The following is a 20,400-nucleotide window of genomic DNA, read 5'->3' on the forward strand; positions in this document are numbered from 1 at the left end:
AAGAAAAAGCAAATGTGTTACCAATCTTGGAAAAAATTTAAAAAGGCAATCATAGCAGTTAGCATCCAGTAAGTCTTACCATCAGGCCCTAGCTAACTCCTGGGACGAATGTTAAGAGAAAAGAGCTACTGAGCACTTGGAAGACAAGATGCACTGGGAGCATCCAATAACAGCTGGTAAACAAGATGCACTGGGAGCATCCAATAACAGCTGGTAAACTGTGATGCCGGCACTTGCCCGCTAGGAACACAACTGAGACCACTGGCTCATTTCATAGAGGGCACCACAGAGATGGTCATTGCTGCATAAAGAACTGAACTGTTCCAGACCCTGCTGTTAGAATACTCAATTTATTGTTGGAGTCAGAGTTTTAGGATCTTTTTCTTGAGCCCTGTGACTTCTTGTATTTAGGGGACAGAGGAGAGGAATTGATGGGTGTCAAAGAAATGCTGCTTCCTGTTCCTCCTTGCGGAGGGCAAGGAAGAAAGGAAATAGAAATGTCCCTGCTGACCCCCACTATCCCTCCTGAAGGGTGGGGGATTAGAAATGCCACAGTAGATGCATTCCCTCTTCCCTGCAGGAGAACAGAGTTACCAATGTGTGTCTGCTCTCCCCTGCAGTAGGTAAAGATACTGCCAATAACACAGCAGATCACGCCTGTCCCCAGCTTCCAGGCAGGGGAGATGCCACTATGCCTGCTACCGACATCTAGCTACCACACTGGAGCCTCACTGAGGTCCCAATCCTGTAAGGTGCTGAGAATCTTTAACTCCCACTGAAGTCAGTAGAGGTTGAGGTGCTAAGGACCTCACAGGATGAGGCCCTAAAGTCTCAAGCGAGCAGGGCCTGCTGGTTATGAAGCGTTTTCATGGTCTAGTGCTAGGCTATATTCAGCCCTGCAGGTAGCTGGTACATATGCTGTAGTCAGCAGCATATGCAAGTTGAGGGTACAAATGGCTCCTTAGGGCAGCAAGGTGTTCCTCAATACATTACTTAGATTTAAGCTCTTTGGAGCAGGGACTGTCTTTTCATTTTGTGTTTGTACAGCACCTACCACCAGGGGGATTGGTCCAGACTGGGGCTCCCAGACACTATTGCAATACAAATAATAAATAATAATAATCATAGACTCATAGAAATGTAGGGCTGGAAAGGACCTCAAGAAGTCATCAAGTCCAGCTCCCTACACTGAGGCAGGACTCAGTAAACCTAGACCATCCCTGACAGGTGTTTGTCCAACCTGTTCTTAAAAACATCCAATGATGGGGATTCCATAACCTCCCTTGCAAGTCCACTCCAAAGCTAAACTGTCCTTAGAGTTAGAAAGCTTTTCCCACCTTCTAACCTAAATCTCCCTTTCTTCAGATTAAGCCGATTACTTCTTGTCCTACTTTTCAGTTGACATGGAAAACAATCAATCACCATCCTTTTTATAACAGCCCTTAACATATTTGAAGACTGTTATCAGGTCTCCCCCCCCAGTCTTCTTTTCTCAAGACTACACGTGCCCACTTTTTTTTTTATTCTTTCCTCAGAGGTCAGGTTTTCCAAGCCTTTTATCATTTTTGTTGCTCTTCTCTGGACTCTCTCCCATTTGTCCACATCTTTCCTAAAGTGTGGCGCCCAGAACTGGACACAGTACTCCAGCGGAGGCCTCACCAGTGCTGAGCAAAGCAGGATATCTTACATACAACATATTTGTTACTACAACCCAGAATGTTATCCTTTTTCATAATTGCATCACATCGTTGACGCATATTCAATCTCTGATCCACCATTACCCCCAAATCCTTTTCAACAGTACTATCGCCTAGCCAGTTATGCCCCATTTTGTAGTTGTGCATTTGATTTTTCCTTCCTAAGTGAAGAATTGTGCATTTGTTTTTATTGGATTTCATCTTGCTGATTTCAGACCAATTCTCCAATTTATCAGAGTTGTTTTGAATTCTGATCATGACCTCCAAAGTGCTTGCAGACCCTTCCAGCTTGGTGTCGTGTGCAAATTTTATAAGCATACCCTCCCTCCCTTATCGAGGTCATTAATGAAAATATTGAATAGTGCCAGGCCCAGGAAAGACCTCTGTGGAAGTCCAGTAGATAACACCCTCCCAGTTTGACAGTAAACCACTGATAACTACTCTTTGAGTACGGTCTTTCAACTAGCTGTACATCCACCTTATATTTTCATCTAGACCACATTTCCCTAGTTTGCTTATGAGAATGTCATGTGGGACTGTGTCAAAAGCCTTAATAAAACCAAGATATATATCATGTCTATTTCTTCCCCCCACCCACTAGGCCAGTAACCCTGTCAAAAAAGGAAATTAGGTTGATTTGCCATGATTTGTCCTTGACAAGTCCATGCTCGCTACTTCTTATAATCCTATTATTCTCTAGTTGCTTACAAATTGATTGTTTAATAATTTGTTCCAGTATCTTTCCAGGAATTGAAGTTAGACTGACAGGTCTATAATTCCTGGGTCCTCTTTGTTTCCCTTTTTAAAGATAGGTGTGATGTTTTCCCTTCCCCAGTCTTCTGGGAGCCCCGTTAGCTCTCAAAGATATCACTAATGGTTCAGAGGTTGCTTCAGCTAGTTCCGTAAGTCTCCTAGGTTGAATGTCATCAGGCCCTCCTGACTTGAATATATCTAATTTATCTAAATATTTTTAACCTGTTCTTTCCCTATTTTGGCTTTCATTCCTTCCCCATTGTTGATATTAATTGTGTTGAGTATCTTGTCACCATTAACTATTTTAGTGAAGACTGAAGCAAAATAGTCATTAAACACCTCAGCCTTCTCGATTCCTTCAGTTATTAGCTCATCTTCCCCACTATGAAGAGGACCTACAGTTTCCTTCATCTTTCTCTTGCTCCTAAAGAACCTCTTCTTATTGCCTTTTATCTCCCTGGCCACATGTAACTCTTTTGTGCCTATTGATGACTTCCAGACCATCACCAGGAAAGGTTTTTAGTGTGTGGATGCTGGGTGGCGGTGGTGGTATGTGATATACAGTTCAGTCTAGATGATCTGATGGGCTCTTCTGGCTTTAAACTCTATGACTCCAGAGCAGGATTTGGTCTATAGGCTGTATTCAGTTGAACTTAACAGCAGTTTTGAGTGTGTCTACACAGCATTTTGGAACAAACAGGAGTGAGCCTCTCAGCCTGGGTCGACAGACTCGAGCTACTGGTCCTCACACTAGCACTCTAAAAATAACTGTTTAGACAGCACTTTGAAGTTGCAGCTCGGGGCGGGGGGGCGGCTTCAAAGTGAAAACTCCAGCCTGGGCTGCAACTTCAAATCTCTGTCTACACAGCTGTTTATAGAGCGCTAGCAGCGAAAGTCTGTTGACCCAGGGTGGGAGGCTTGCTCCCCGCTCACTCCAAAATGCTGTATAGACAAAGACTTTGGCGCCCCGATCAGACAAGAAGCACTGAGTAAACCTGTCTGTTAACTTCTGTATGTATCCAAACTCTTTGAAGTGGTTATTTTTAGTGTTAAATCTGTATACCTGTGAAGTAGTGTCACTAGCTAATGAAAATGTAAATGTGGATTGGAGAGAATAAACATAAAGAAGAAAAGGGAGAGAAAGAGCAAATCGTTACAGTATTGCAGACTATGCTTTCTGATGTTTGTTACTATGGAAACGAAAGGAAATGGGAAGACATTGATGAAGGCAACAAGATTACTCTATTAGCTTGTAACGTAAATGATGATAGGATGCAAGTAATACATACATTTGTTTGTGCAGTATCTTTATCAGGCAAACAAAGGAACTAAACATCCCTTGGAATTAAACCTATTCCTAGTGTCTTTAGTCTCATAAAATTGTATTTTGAGTATTGATTATTAATCTCCATGCTAATTTCTATCATTGCTAGTAAATGGCAAATGTCATAAAGCTGTAGTTATTGCTCAGTGTCAGAAGCCATTTTTATGCCTACATTTTTGTAACTATAAAAGATTGTGTGAAGAAGAGGAAGCAAACACATAATGCAGCCTCCAAAGTGGTGACGATTCAGCTGTTTATACTGCATATATGTGCAGAGGGAAGGAGACAGCAGAAGGTTTGTGTGGCAGTGACTGGGAAGAGGAGACTGGGTGGCAGTTATGTGTGTCATTAAGGGTCCAATCCTTGGTGTGCTTATTGCCACTCTGAGGTATTGAGGGCCCTTAGCATCACACAGATTCAAACCTAATTCTTTGTATTTTTCATTTTGGAAGGAACATTAAACATATATAAAACTCTGAGTCAACAGGAGCTGGAAGGAGTTTCTCAACCCATTTCAGAGTGGTAGCCATGTTAGTCTGTATCAGCAAAAACAACGAAGAATCCTTGTGGCACCTTAGAGACTAACAAGAAGTGGGTTTTAGCCCACGAAAGCTTATGCCCAAATAAATTTGTTAGTCTCTAAGGTGCCACAAGGACTCCCCATTGTTTCAACCCATTTAGAATCCCCAGCTAATTGTTTCTGCAAAGTGAATTTCTGACAACAGCAGTTCAGTAGAATTTGGCATTTACGTGGCACTTTACATCTTCAGAGTGCTGTACAAACCCCTAACTCCCCTCACAACACTCCTGTGGGAAAAAGGAAATGTTATCCCCGTTTTACTTTCCCTGGTATGTAGTGATAGCCATCTTTTTGGTGCACTATGTGAAATGAGCCAGTGGTCTCAGTTCTGTTCCTAGAGGACAAACACCAAGGAAGAGAGAAAGGTTAGGTAATGTACACAAGGCTACAGAGGGAATTGGTTGCAGACCCAGAATTAGACCTCGAGCACTGTATTGCTGGTCCCATGCTCTGTACTGTATACCACAATTGCTCCAACAGACTAGCAAAGCTTCAGACCAGTAGCCTTTCTTTTTCCCCTTATCCCATCAATTAAGGTTGGGTTGTCGTGCAAGCATCCTCCATCTTTGTCTGTCCAAAGCAGCACTAAGGTCCACCTGCTTACCATATTCTTTGATGCAATTTGTCCATCACTTTGATAGCTTTCTTTGGAGTCTTTCTTACCATCACCTCCTGCCATGCTATGATCATCAAGTCCCCTTCATTCATCCTCTGCATGTGTCTGAACCAGTGACATTGTGCTTCCTGGATTTTGTCAGCCACAGATTGGACTTTGACTTCCACCCTAATACTTTCATTTTGAAATCTTTTTCTCTGTGTAAACAGCAGCGGACTTAGAGCTGACTTCTGCTGCAGTCCAACGTTCACTTCAAAGGGACTTGTTCCAAAATATTTTTGGATCACTCTTTTAGGTAATCTATATATAGGGCATTCACCATAGTTATTAAATCCTCAGCCGCTCCATATTTCCTCATCACTGGTGTGAGCTTCCTTCTGTCCACTTTATCATATGCCTTTTCTAGGTCCGTAAAGGCCCAGAAGCTCTCCTGTTGGTACTGTAGCCACTTCTTTATCCCTGGTTGAATTATAAACATGGTATCCATGGTTCTTCATCCTTTCTTAAAGTCACACTTGTCTTGTTCGAGGAGGGGTTCCACCAATCTCCTAATCCTAGCATCCAGGATACGTTCCAATATCTTCATCCTATGCAACAAGAGCTTTATTCCTCAATAGTTTCCACGTTCACGGATGCTTGTCTTCTTATGTATTGGGATCAGGATAGACTTGCACCAGTCCTTGGGAATTCTCTTGTCTTGCCATATGGCTGTAAACACTCTGCTCATCCATGTAATGCCTCTGTCACGTGGGACTTTCACTAGGTGGGACTTCACTCACGTGGGACTTTCATCAGGTCCTGCTGCCTTACTGTTCTTCATTTCCTGGACTGCATTTCTCACCTCCTCCTCAGGCACCACATTTGGATCACGTATTGGCAACTCCATCCTAAAGGGATTTGCCTCATTTAAGAGACTCCCAAAGTATTGTTTCTGCCTCTCCTTTCCTTGTTCAGGTGTTACTAGCAGTCTCCCTGATCATCGTTTACAAATGATGTGCAATACTATCCTCCCCACCTTTGCATCTCATTTTAGCAGTGCAGTATGTCTTTTTGCCAGCCACCTGTGAGTCATTTACAAGCTCAGCATACAGATCATCTAGGGCACTTTATTTGACCTTTTTCACTTCCCACTTGGCAGCTTCTTTGTATTTGTTTTTATTTCCAGCAATGGATTCATTTCTTTTTCTTGATGCTCTGTTTTTTATATGTTTGTTTTTGTTTTGGATCACTGCTTGCACTTTGTCAGTCCACTGCTACTTCTCTCTTGCTATTGGTTTTCCCCATCTACATTGTCCACAAACCTCTTTCACTTCCACAATGAACATTCTTTTGAGGTGGTTCTACTCTTTGTCAGCTGATGGCAAATCCATTTCTGGACACATATCCTGTACTTTTTGCACAAACTTCTCTGCTGCACTTCTCTTAACTTTCTGTATTTAAATCCTCTTTCTTTTGAGCTTAGTTCCTCCTTGTCCAGTACTCTACCACAATCATTGCCACGGGATGTTTGTGTTGCAGTGCTACCATCTCAGTAGGTATTGATTTGCAGCCCATAACTCGACTCCATTGAGATTTCCTCACCAACATCATATGGCTTTTGTTTCCACCACTGATGTACATAACCAACTGACACACCCTCTTTTGGAATCAAGTTGTTTGGCAATACAGTAATGTTTTCCCTTCATCATTCATAGTGCCTAGGCTGCATTTTTCTAAACACATTTCATACCCTCTTTTGTTTCTGCCTGTGTGTGCATTCAGATCACCCAGCAAAACCAGCAGCTCCTTCGGGGCTGCTGTGTCTGCTAGCACCTGCAGATCTTGATAGGAAGTCTCCTTCTCCTCTTCATCACGTCTGGGCTGAGATGCCTTCACTGATATCAGAAACATGACACACTTTTAATTTTTAACAGCCAACAGTCTGTCACTTACTCTAATAACTGCGCACACCATCTTCCTCAGCTCTCCTCTCCCTGCCACCCACACTTTGTTATGCCCCCTTTCATCACCTACATAGGCGAGTTTACAACCTAAGGCCAACCCCTTCGCTGCATTCCCCATCCATCACATTGAAACCTCTCCTTACCATCACATCAGTGACTTCCATACCCTTACATGTCAGACTGGATATACACAGTGTTGCCACTTTTGAAATATGGGGTGTCTTTGGCTGTGCAAGTCACTGCTTTTAGTCTGATTCTTCACTCTGACCTCTGATCCTCTGACCCTCTAGAGGGCAGTTCAGACACTGGCTGCCAGAAATCCTACTGGCCCAGGGCTGCCAGGCTTGAAGTGGGTGAACCTTTGGCAGAGGGCAGAAAGATCAGTAGCAGTAGTCCCTGGCAGGAGGCAAACAGGCCAGCCTCACTCTTCCTTATAACCAGCCTCTAGCGTATCAGTTGCCATCCTTGACATACACCACAGTGAGAAGAACTTTCCCTAATTAGACTAAGTACACGCTTCCACTCTCTTCCCACCTTTTTGCCCTAAACCTGGTGGACCATCAACAGGCAGTGCTGGTGTCACCACTGCCCAATGCTGGGCTTCATTTAACCCATGGATGGGGGCTTGAGATCAGAGATTTCATTCTCCTAGGTAGGCTGCCTTGAACTGTCTGGTTATTTTAAAGACACCAGGTGCCTGTCTTTCATACACCACACTTTTAATGAAAACATCTGCGCCACAAGAAGACAAGTGATGGGGAGTTTGGCTGTCAGAGGCCATCCTAGACATCGGCCTTTTATAAACATTTTATAGGTGTTGGGAGCTCATCCCAACCCCACCCCAGCCATAATAGCTCTTTGGAGAGAAAGTAAGAATAATCCCTGATAGTCACAATGAAGTTAGAAGAGTTGGGTAAATGTTATTGAAACTCCTAGTACTGAATTTCCTGAAGTTCCATAGAGCCCAAGAGAGAGGAGGAAAAATAGTGCATCTTTCTGGGGCCGGGACAAGACAAGTTAGGTCAGGTCTGCACCAGGGTGCTAAAGTGGTAATGCTAAAGTGGTATACGGAAACAGCAAAGCATTCCTTGTGATGCAGCTAATACCAGCAAAACTAGGCTTTTGCCATTATACCTGATTCCAACCCCACCAAACAAAACAAAACAAATTACCCTGGCAAAAGTACAGTTTTTGGAGGATTCAGAGAAGGATTAATTACAGAGAACCAAAGCCACATTATTCCTGAATAAGAGCAGCCACACAGGGGTTTAACATGCTTTAATTTGTGTGTGTTGACCTCATACCTTTAGCTGACTCTCCCTTACTTTCCTAAGTAATCCCACGTAGAGATGGGCTTAGGGTGGATCTGGCATTTGGTTCTGATATAAGTTATATAAGATATGTGTTTGTATGTTTGTTCTTCTCTTCCTCCTCCTCTCTTAGCCGAAAGTAAGTGCCATGAGCGTTTTGCTATTCAGGATGTCTCGGTGATTCAGCCTCCATATTTGCAAAACTATATCAATTAAAATGTAAGAATAACATAAGAACATAAGAATGGCCATAGTGGGTCAGACCAAAGGTCCATCCAGCCCAGTATCCTGTCTACCGACAGTGGCCAATGCCGGGTGCCCCAGAGGGAGTGAACCTAACAGGTAATGATCAAGTGATCTCTCTCCTGTCATCCATCTCCATCCTCTGACAAACAGAGGCTAGGGACACCATTCCTCACCCATCCTGGCTAATAGCCATTAATGGACTTAACCTCCATGAATTTATCCCGTTCTCTTTTAAACCCTGTTATAGTCCTAGCCTTCACAACCTCCTCAGGCAAGGAGTTCCACAGGTTGACTGTGCACTGAGTGAAGAAGAACTTCTTCCTTTTATTTGTTTTAAACCTGCTACCCATTAATTTCATTTGGTGACCCCTAGTTCTTATATTATGGGAACAAGTAAATAACTTTTCCCTATTCACTTTCTCCACACTACTTATGATAGAGGTATATAAAATCATGAGTGGTGTGGCTGTTAGCCAGGATGGGTAAGGAATGGTGTCCCTAGCTTCTGTTTGTCAGAGGGCGGAGATGGATGGTGGGAGAGAGATCACTTGATCATTACCTGTTAGGTTCGCTCCCTCTGGGGGACCTGGCATTGGCCACTGTCAGTAGACAGGATACTGGGCTGGATGGACTTTTGGTCTGACCCAGTATGGCTGTTCTTATGTTATGTTCTATATTTTAATTGATATAGCTTTGCAGAAAGTCTTACTGCACACGTGCATCTTGTCTGCAGGAGGATATTGGTTTGCCTCCATGGGAGAATCAAAATGACAGTTTACATAAAAATTATACAAACTACAAAGAATGACTTTCAGCTTTTCATAAATATAACATATAAAGTCTGTGTGTTAGCTGTTCTCTAACGTGTCTGGCAGGCAAATGGTATTTTTTAAAAAGTATGCTATAATAGCACTATCGATGAAATTCATCCAAGTTCAGAGGGTCTTCACAAAGCCTTCTGTGCCATGTAAACCCAGTTGTGCAGGAGGCTGTGAGTGTAGCAGTAGTCCCGGGGGGAATCTGTCCCCTTTACCCCCCCGGGGTGGGAGGAGGAGAGATGAATAAGGGACGGTTGGAATGAACCCAGAGAGACTTCACTATCTTCTTGCTCTTGCAAATCCATTAACTGGGAGTTCCCTTGTAGGAGAGCCAGTAGTGACTATCCCAGCCCATAGGCCTCACGAAGGACAATATTGTAGTGCATATTCAGAAGAGGGCAAATTGAAATTTGGTGTGGCCAAGGGATGAGGGAAAGGGATGGGTGCATCATGTCAAGTGTTGTATTCCTCTACTTCACTGTGAGATTTGGCTCCCCCTGCTGATATTAGGCTACTTTGCCTCAGGAAGATATGGCTGGTTGGCAGCTGGCAGAGTCAGAGGCTTCTGATAATGGTGTTCAGGGGAGTACAACAGCTGACAGGGCTGGTCAGAAACTTGTCAGGGAGTGGGGAAAATACAAAACCTTTGAAAGTTGTGGGGAACAGAGGGGTATTTTCAAGGAGGCACGTCATGGCGTATATAGTGTGCATGCAGGTGTGTGCATAACAGCAGGAGTATGTATCTCATATCAAGCATAGGCAGCAAGTGCATATCTTACATGAAGCACACATCATGCTCTTGGCTGTTCTTCAGCATCATCCATGGGTTGAGCTCCTCTGGTGAATAATGGCTCCTCTTTGCCATTTCAGAATTGTGAGTCTCCTCAGATACTGCCTCTCCCTGGTGCCCTACTGTGGCAATTGCAATTGACTGGAATGCTCTTGCTGTCTGTTCCCAGGGTTGAACTCCTTGAGTTGGGCAATAGGATAGGGCTTTTTCAAGTTCTTGACTCTGGAGTGATCCTTCTTGCAGCTTTCCACGCCCAAGAGTGTCAGTCTTTAGCGAACAGCACCCTATTCCTCCCATGAGAGGCTGAACATGAGAAAATCTAAAACAAATAGATTTGGGCAGGGAGAGACATAGATGGGGTCAGAAAAAGGACTTGTAATGGAGAGTGGGTTTCAGCCTTAATTATAGCGACAACTTGACTTCAGAATTACTGGAACTATTAAAAAAATACAAATGTCATGTAGTCAGTAAAACTCAAGCTACTGGGAGTTTTACCTAAGTAAAGACTTTCAAAGTCAGGCCCTATTTGTTCTACAGTACTTGAAGAGGACACATTGCAATTACATTCTGAGTTAAGAAGTCAGACGTGTTTGAAATTCCTGACCTTTATTAGTAATATTTATTTCTGCATTAAACTTTTGTTTTAGTGACAATGTTTTTATCATCTGCAGCACCAGAGATTCTACGCGGATGTGCCTATGGCCCAGAGGTGGACATGTGGTCTTTGGGAATAATCACCTACATCCTGTAAGTTTAGACAGTAATACTCAGTGCAATATAAAATATGGTGTTTTGATGTTTCATTTTCTAGGCCACAGATTTTTCTGACATTCTGAACTGTGCTAACAGAAAGTGAAAAAATTCTTGATTTGTTTTATGTGAGTTATATTTTTAATGGTATTTAAATTATTTGAAGGTTGAAGGAGCACTGATAAGATTCAAGTAATACATTTGCATATATAGCATAATATTGCTTGTCTAAATTACTGCAAACACTCATTAAAAATGAAAGAATTATAAAAATGATTTATTTTTGCCATTTATTATGTTTATTTTTTGCATTTCACTCAGCATGGACAATGAAACTAGATGGGCTTATTTATAATCATTTATGTGTCATATTTTTAGCACAGTGTTGTGTTTGGGTTGAAAAAGCTCAAGGGCAATGTTTCAATTTCCATGTTTCAGTGTTTTAATAACTAGATTCATTATTGATGTCCCCCCCCCCAATAAAAACTTAACTTTGTATTTAGACTGCTTAAGTATCCCTTTTAAGATACTTTATACAGGATAAACATATTACTCCAAATGATATCTGGACACACTGAATAATGGGTGATTCTTTTTAAATCTTGATTAAATACTGTAAATAAAGCTTTTCCTTGTCTTTCATATGTGTTTTGCCTCTTTAGATTATAAGTGCCTAAGGACAGAGACCATGTAAAATAGTGTTCTTCATGTCTAAATAAATAACAGTAAAGCACTTACGAGCTGTAGAAAAGATCTACATCGCAAATATCATAGGCAATGCCAGATTGTATTTGCCACTAATAAATACTTAAGGATATACAATCATCCCACAAAGATTTTGGATATAAACTTAGTTGTTACGAACTTTGTATGTTCTTGGGCTGCATTAGGGGAGCTTTGCCCCACTCGGCTGCTGAATAGCTGCCCTAAAACTGGTTTAGCTGGCTTGCAGGAATTGTCCTTATGCCCTGGCAAGTGCCAGTTGCCATAATGTCTTGGCAACTGGTGTAACTTAGCACATCCCAGGGAACCAACCTGGCTCAGAGCACACAGGAATAAGGAAGCACAAAGCTGAGAACTCCTCAGATGCAGCAGAGGATCTGGCACACTGTTTGTATTTCCTTTTAGGGAACAGAGCACTTACTAAACTATATTGTAAATAAAATTACTAGTGTGCTTAGATATTATACAGTGAGGAGTGTGCCACAAAAACCTGGACAGAAAAGAATAAAATAGAATTGTGCTCTGATGCAAGTTGAGAATAGAAGCAATTATCTTTTCAAAAGAGCGGACACAGTGGGCCAAAAAGAAATCAAAGCACATGACTGCAATTGAGCTGCCTTGTAATAGCAAGGAGCACAGCTGCACCAGGGTTTCTGGGGACTTCAGCCTCCAACATTTTTGGTGCCATGATTCCAAATGCCATTGCAGCTGATTCACATCCAGCTTCTCATCTGGAAGTCTGCCATGCAGTTAAGCAGAAAAGAAATGGTGAGCTGTTGGGCACAGAGAGTGGGGAGAGGCATGGCCTGCCCACCCAAAAGAAAAAGAAGTTTGTTTGATCGATTTCTGGATTGAAATGATCCATAATTATAAAAATATTCGATGTTTCACTTTACAGTTTAAACTCAATACTGTTCTGTAGCCAGAGATATAACTGACAAAGGATTGTAAGATCCAAAGTGTCCCAAACTTTTTTAGGCAAACAAGTTTTCTACAGTGTTGTGCACTGTTTACACAACTGTCTTTGCCAGTTTAGGCCCAAATATTCAAACAGGGAAGTCTAAAATTAGGCACCTAACTCTGTAGTTTGGTATCTAAATAAGAATGGCCTGTTTTTCAGTGGTGAGTATTGCAGTTATTTTATTTTGCACAAATGAAATGCTTCTGAAGAAGGTTTTTGACAGTTGAAGGTCATTGTGCATTGTACATGCTGTACATCTGTTGTTCTGACCCTTCTCCTTATGGGAGAATGAGCGACTTCCGTTAGTCCTGTGGCAATATTGATCCTAGGCTGATTTGTTTTCTTTTGTGCAGCATGTTTGTGGCATGATTTCAGTCAGTACATTCTGGGAAGGGGGAAGAAAACAGGATTTTTTTATTTCTATATATATATGTGTGTGTGTGTGTGTGTACATTTTCTCTCTCTCACACACACACAAAATATATATAAAATATAGCTGACAAATTGTTTTAATACAAAATCTTGGGAAATGCAATTTTTTTATATAAAGCATAAATAAGATCAGCGATCTTCTTTCATTTTCCTGTAAAATAATAGGTTACAATATCTCCTTAATATAAGAAATTAGAGTATGATTGATAGGAAAGAATAAAAGATTCTTAAAGGAGATTTGCTACACGCAGGTCATAAGTTATTAGTGTAAACCTCAGATCTGTGGTTTGTGTATTGAAGAGGAACACAGGCAGTTTTGCATTTTGGAACCTACTTTTCTGGATTCCTATGATCATTTTGTTGTCCGTTATTCTCTTATAACAAAATTTGTTTCCCCGTCTCAAGAGCTGCCACAAATCTGCCCTGGAGTACACCTCAGACCTTGTCTCTTATATCCAGCTTTACCCCTTCCCCTCTAATGTAAGTTATATTGGGGCAGATCCTTAGCTATTGTAAATTATTATCATTGTTCCATGAAAGTTAATGGACAATTTACACCAGCAGAAGATCTGCCTTGTATTCTTTTATAAAGACGTATCCAGAAATCCCATCCCACATTAGAGAGGCACATAGTAATTAACAAATATGAGGCCCCTTGTCTATAGTCAGTGTTACACTGGTTTAATAAAAATTGTGATTTTTTTTTTACCCACTTAATTTACTTGGTACAAAACACAATGTGGACATTCTTAATCCAATTTAGATCTGGTTTATATTGCTTTATCTTAATTTGGTAAGGAATCGATTTAAGGTAAATCAATATAAATCTGGTTTAAGTCGAGTGTCCACACTATGTTTTGCACCAGTTTATTGAAATCATTTTCAAATTACAGCTTTATTTAAACTGGTCTAACTTTGAATATAGAACAGAAGACCATGGGCATAGGTGGAACACTTAACTATTTGGAGTAGAAGCATAGACATGAGCAGTAGTAATAATGTGTAGGAGAGTCACCTATTCTATGAAATTCTCTTTCAGTTCACATGATAAGCATTACAAACATACGGTGTTAATGAGTCACTGTGACAATATTTGTAGCAGTAGATAGAGAATAGTTTATCAGAGCCTGCAACTGGAGCAGACACAATAAGTGCAAGAACCACGTATAAGCACCCACAACAAAGCCGGATAGCATTGGAATGTTGTAATTGGTGAGGCATTGTTACATTTAGTAGTCAATGTGCAATTATGTTTTTTCCAGATTATCTCTAGGACAACTGTATTCTACTTTATTGCAAAATCTAACCCTTGATGCAGTGACACCCGTTTATAGCTGTGTCATTCCTAATGCATTAACTCTGCACAATTCTAGATGGAGTTAAATTTTAAAAGGATTTAGGTTTGATTTGAAGAAATCTTGTTTTTCTTGTCAAATTGGATGCTGTTAGCATATTTCCTCTTTAATTATGCTGGTTACAAGAGCTTCAACTGGTCTTGCTGAAATGAATTCCTTAGCCCCCTGAGAACTACAGGATTTCCCCTCCACTGTTTACATTTGAGATTTCATTTGATATTCAGAAAAGGAAGTATTCTCCTGCATTATGCATGACTTAGCTCATATGGAGGCTCAGTAAACTAGCTGTCACATGCAACTACACTACAGCAATTAAGGGTCATTTTCACCCACTGTTTAATCATTGTGTCCACAGTTATAAGCAGCAAGATGTCAGATCTCTAACAAATAGGAAACTACAAAATGTTACTACTTGGTGCATTTTGTGCAAGGGTAGGAAAGAACCTGAAGATGGGAAGCTGAGGTGGTTTTACACTGCTGAGCCGATGTAAACTGAGCTGGTGCTTCCTGCTGGATCACTGTCAGGGATTGTTTCCTGAATTGTGTTCAAAGCATTGGTAATGGGGGAAAGGAGAAAATAAGAGGGCTCTTAGAGGCCAGATTCTGAAAGGTTCTGAGTGTGCAACCTCCCTCTGAAGTCAGTGGGGATCGAGGTTGTTCTGCACCTTGCAGGGTTGGGCCCTCTCAGATGATAGTAAAATGGACCAGTTTTATGCCTTAGTATTTCAATTCCAGTTAACATTACTAATGATTTACTATAAGTGTTCCAGTAAGTTTAGACGAGGGAGAAGCAGCAGGGCAGAAAATAAGAGAAAGACAGAGGAGGTGGCAGAACAGTGATGAGCCACCATATCAACAGGAATTGGAATTTGACCTCGTTGGTATTACTGAAACCTTGTGGGAAGATTTCCATGATTGGAATGTTAAAATCACTGGTTACAACCTATATGGGAAACATCAACTGGTAAAAGGAGAGGAGGAGTGACACTCTGTCAAAAACAACATTATCTGTTTCCAAGTCACTGACAACTCAGAGGAAAATTATCTTGAATGCTTATGGTCAGTGTCCTAATAGATACAGCACAAGATGAGGCACCTGCTGGTGTCTGGTATAGAACACCAAATCACACCAGAGAACAGGGTGACCTGCTCCTTAAGTATCCATCTATCATGTATAGGAAAAAGAGCTGTGGGACTTCAATCCAAGTGACGTGCTGCAGATCTCATGCTGCTAGTATTAAAATATCCTTGGAATTCCTGAATATTATAGATGGCAGTTTATTAACTTAGGGGGGGAGGGATAGCTCAGTGGTTTGAGCATTGGCCTGCTAAACCCAGGGTTGTGAGTTCAATCCTTGAGGGGGCCATTTAGGGATCTGGGGCAAAAACTGGGGGGATTGGTCCTGCTTTGAGCATGGGGTTGGACTAGATGACCTCCTGAGGTCCCTTCCAACCCTGATAGTCTATGATTCTATGAACTCAAAAAGCGTGGCATCCAACATGGAATTCTCCTGTATTAGACTTCCTCTTAACAGATAAAGAAACCACAGAACTAAAAATTAGTGGTAGCTTAGGTACAGATGATCATGGCTTGAACACATTTATGTTCAAACAGAATAAAGCGCAAACCAGTAATATATATGCTTTGTGCTTTAAAAGGGCCAATTTCACAAAGCTGAAAACAAATATGAGCCAAGTCAACTGGGAGAAAGAATTTTAAAAGAAAAGTGAGAATGATAATGTGTAACTGTTTAAGAACATTCTATTTGTAGCCCAGAGTGACACAATTATGAAAGAAGCCTATAATGGTTAAAAAAGCAACAAACAAACCTGGTTTAGAAGGGAAATGAAATAAATATTGTGACGGTGCCCCCCCATAAGGCTTTATGGAAATATGCTTATGAATGCGTATATGACATAACTGAAATATGTTTTTTATGCTACATATGCCATGTAACATATCTCTGTAAAGGTTATGATCTACTGAATACATTTCTCCTATTTGTCTGCATGTATCATTTTTGTTCTTGAAGTTAAGAATATTGGCTGTATACTTGCTTGATTTCTAAGTAAGCTTTGTAAGGCATTTGGTCAGCTTCTTTAGAAAGAAATTTGCTAAGTTAAGTGTCCAATCAAGAAGCACTTCAGGAACAATGGATCTTCGAATGCTTCAATCCATATAAGAAGTCTACTTGAGGACGTTCAAGGTAGCATGTGAACCATGGCTGCTACCTGTAGTTCTGAGTCATGCATGGATATGTGACTTGCCCATGTGACTCCAAATCTCCACCTTGGAGCTGAACTTTGCATAGGAGAGAGGAGGGGGTCTCCACCCACAAGAGAAAGTCTATTTAAGCCTATGGGAGATCCCTCCATTTTGTCTTCAGATGGCTAAAGAGAGAGCCTCTCCACCCCCAAGGATACCTGAAAGAAACTGGAACAAAGGACAGTAACTACAGTGGCTGTGAGTGATTGCTGGACCCCGACTAGAAGGAGACTAGTCTGTAAAAGAAAGCTTACTGGAACTGGTGAGGTTTTATCTTTATTCAGTTTGATTAGACATAGACTTGCGTGTTCTATTTTATTTTGCTTGGTAATTCACTTTATTCTGTCTGTTACTACTTGGAACCACTTAAATCCTACTTTCTGTATTTAATAAAATCACTTTTTACTTATTAATTAACCCAGAGTATGTATTAATACCTGCCGGGGGAGGGGGAGAACAGCTGTGCATATCTCTCTGTCAGTGTTATAGAGGGCGTACAGTTTATGAGTTTACTTTGTATAAGCTTTATACAGGGTAAAACTGATTTATTTAGGGTTTGGACCCCATTGGGAGTTGGGCATCTGAGTGTCAAGGATAGGAACACTTCCTTAAGTTGCTTTCAGTTAAGCCTACAGCTGTTAGGGGACATGGTTCAGACCTAAGTCTGGGTTTGCAGCAGGCTAGAGGGTCTGCTCAAACCAGGCAGGGCACTGAAGTCCTAAGCTGAGAGGGCAGGAAAGCATGAGCAGAAGTAGTCTTTGCACTTCAGTTGACAACCCCCAGGGGGTTTCTGTGATCCAACCCATCACAGTGGCGTAGTCGAGGAGGGTCTGTGCACAGCTGATTGCTTTGAGATACTGGTAGTGATTTTAAGTGAGTTTTAAGTGTGGTGGCTGGAGAACAGACAAAGTGGTTACTGGTTTGTTATTTTCTGTTTGCTTATTTCAGGTAAGGGAAATAAGGACAGAAAAGGAAGCAAAATAAGTAAGAGTGAAGATCAGAGGAAGCTAGAACTGCACAGGTTGCAAATTACCCAGAAAGTCTGAACACTGGGCGCTGGGAAAGTCTCTGTTAACTAAGAAGCCCCTGAGATGAGTGCATCCCAGTTTCAGTGAACTGCAGAGGGGGCGTGGCCCAGCACAAGAACGCAGGAAAATGACTACCAGTGAAGCAGCTAATAAACTAGATCTGGCTCGACAGGAAGCAAAAGAGAAAGAAAATGAACACAAGAGATGGATGGAATTAAGACAATTAGAAATTAATGCAGAGGAGACTGCCCACAAGAGAGCTGTGGAGGCAGAAACAGCCAGGGAGGAAGCTGCCCACAAGAGAGCTGTGGAGGCAGAAGAGGCTGTCCACAAGAGAGCTGTGGAGGCAGAAACAGCCAGGGAGGAGGCTGCCCACAAGAGAGCTAGGGAGGCCCAGAAGCATGAACTGGCTGTTATGGAGTTGAAGAGACAAAACCCTTCAGCTGCTGGCTCCATGTCCCGAAAAATCCACAAATGGGAGCGACTATGTCCCCAGTATGATGAATCCAGCAATACTGCTGAATATTTCATCACCTTTGAGAGACTGTGCACCCTCTGTGCAATCCCTGAAGACCAAAAGATGACCACATTGATAGCAAAATTGACTGGCAGAGCTCTGGACATATTCAATAAGATGCCTATTGATGATGCTTCAAACTATGGTAAATTTAAGGAACTGGTTCTGAAACCTACAGGGTTAAATTCAGGAGTCTTAAGAGGGGATCTGGAATGAGTAATGTGACTAATGTAAATGAAATGAGAAATATGATAGATAAGTGGGTGAGGGGGAAAGGTGTTACAAGCTTTGAAGGAGTGTGTGATTTGGTTACTCAGGAACAGTTCCTAAATATGTGCAGTGATGACGTAAAACAGTATTTGTGGGACAAAAAGGCGGATGCAGTGGGTGAATTAGCTGGGTGTGCAGACTCCTATGAGCAAGCGCAAGCTGCCATTAAACACAAACCACTGGCCGAGGGGGACAGGGTTGCGGGAAAGCAGAACCACCATTTTACCCCTGGGAAAAAGGAGGTTGGGCGTTCACCTCCCCATTTCCCTGTTACTCGTCCCAAGTCTCCTGTACATGCAGAGGAGCCCAAGAGGTGCTACCATTGTAAGTCCACTGAGCACCTGAGGAATAAGTGTCCCTTGCTGAGTGGGAACTGGCAGCAAGTAACACATGAAGCTGCTACTTCTCAGTGCCAGACTGAGGCCTCTTTCCACACAGGATTTGTAAAACTTGCTTTCACACAACCAAGCAATGAGCATATGGATGCTGTTAAAATCAATGGTGAAGTGCTTCTTGGATTAAGGGACACAGGTGCTGAGATTTCTGTGGTCAGGAGGGACCTGATCCAGGAGGAGGATTTGCTGCCAGGTAAAATGGCAGAATTAGAATTGGTGGGAGGTAACAAAGTCCTTGCACCTTTAGCTAAAGTACACATGCAAACTGAGGATTTGCAGGCTGAGCTGACTGTTGCAACGGTGGCACACAATTTTGCACCATTTCTACTGGGGAATGATTTCTTTAATGTGGCAGAATCTGTCCCAGGGTTGGTTAGCAGTGAGAAGGACTCTTGTGCTAAAAGCCCTGGTGGGAGGGAGGGTGAGGCAGGGCAGTAAAGTCACATGGACTGCTGGGGGAATAGCAGAGTGTCTCTTAGATTCCTATGTAGCGGTAAAGAATGCAGCTTTGGAGGCAGGGATGGTTGTAGCCAGTTCCTGTAGCCCCGGGGTTCAAGGCAAGTTCCAGAGGGAGGGGCTGGATGAAGCCAGCTCCTGTCCCGTGATCATCTCCCCAGGGGAGGGGAATATACCACCTTGTAACAGGGGGGCCACCCCAGCAGCTGACTGCCAGGAAATTGCAGGTCAGCAGGGGGCAGGGCCTGCCCTGGGGTGCACAGAGACATGTGTCCCAAAGGTGGAATTTGGGGTCCTGGTAACTGCTGTGGTGGGAACAGACCCCAAGGACTCTGTAGCAGGAAGCAAGCCCAACCTGAGTGAAAAGGGGAGAATTTTGCTGGCCAGTGAAGGGTCTGTCATAGCTGGTAGCTGTGAGCCCACAGCTGGACCAGGGTCACCTTCCCTTTTTGGGGACACAGGAGTGTCTGACCCAGAGGGGAGCCCAGAGAGGGAAGCCCAGACGGAAGGTAAGGGGGGCTGGAGAGTCCGCCCATCTTTTGTAGGGAGGATCTTTTCCAGGAGGAGGGTGAAAAGTCTGCATTTAAAAGCCAGACCGCTCTCCTGTGGATCAGGTTTTAAGGGAAAACTGAGGGTCAGATCTCCTGGAAGGGGGGCGTCCATCCAGCTGACCTTTTGAGAACAGAAAGTGGGGTGTCCAAAGGTGTTTTACCAATCCAAGGCACTCCATTGAAAGATGTTGTTCTTGGTACACTTGTAAGAGATAAAACTGTCTCTCCAAGACAGGAGGGGGAAAATCTCTGCATGGGTGAAACTTCGCAAGGGAGTGGGGTGCAGCCCAGAGAAATTCCAGAGGGAGGGGCCGAGGGCAGGCATGGTTGCAGCACACACTTTCCTTGCCAAAGCCCCAAACACCTGCCTGAATTGAAAGCCTTCTCCAAAGAGGCAGAAGAGTCTGCATCAGAGTGCCTACCAGGGGGCACAAAGAACTGGGAAAATACAGTAGACACTAAACAAGCTAAATCGTGTGAACAAAGCCTGTCCACCGTAGATTTGCTGTTAATCTTGTGTCTTTTACTATTTCATCTATGGGTCAAGACAAAAAGAAGTTAATACTAGTGTTTAACCCTTTAAAGATGTGGGACATACCTGATTTGTGGAAGAAATTGT

At 42.5% G+C, this 20,400-nt stretch overlaps 2 protein-coding genes across 2 annotated transcripts in view; both read left to right on the forward strand.

Annotated features, from left to right (window-relative positions):
• CAMK4 (calcium/calmodulin dependent protein kinase IV) overlaps positions 1-20,400 on the forward strand; it is a 294,805-nt gene that overhangs the window by 254,489 nt on the left and 19,916 nt on the right. The window contains exon 8 of the mRNA XM_074952952.1: positions 10,749-10,824. Coding sequence (XP_074809053.1) covers positions 10,749-10,824 — 76 coding nt within the window. The remainder of the gene's footprint in view (positions 1-10,748; positions 10,825-20,400) is intronic.
• LOC141987533 (uncharacterized) lies at positions 16,296-18,563 on the forward strand. The gene is made up of 2 exons (XM_074952953.1): positions 16,296-16,826; positions 17,513-18,563. The coding sequence occupies exon 2, from the start codon at positions 17,720-17,722 to the stop codon at positions 18,323-18,325; it is 606 nt and encodes a 201-aa protein (XP_074809054.1). The 5' UTR covers positions 16,296-16,826; positions 17,513-17,719; the 3' UTR covers positions 18,326-18,563.

This window comes from Natator depressus, chromosome 5, assembly GCF_965152275.1.
Source record: "Natator depressus isolate rNatDep1 chromosome 5, rNatDep2.hap1, whole genome shotgun sequence".
Classification (NCBI taxonomy): domain Eukaryota; kingdom Metazoa; phylum Chordata; order Testudines; family Cheloniidae; genus Natator; species Natator depressus.

Coding starts and splice junctions, on each gene's coding strand:
- LOC141987533 (XM_074952953.1), top strand. CDS start 17,720: ATGACTACCAGTGAAGCAGCTAATAAACTAGATCTGGCTCGACAGGAA.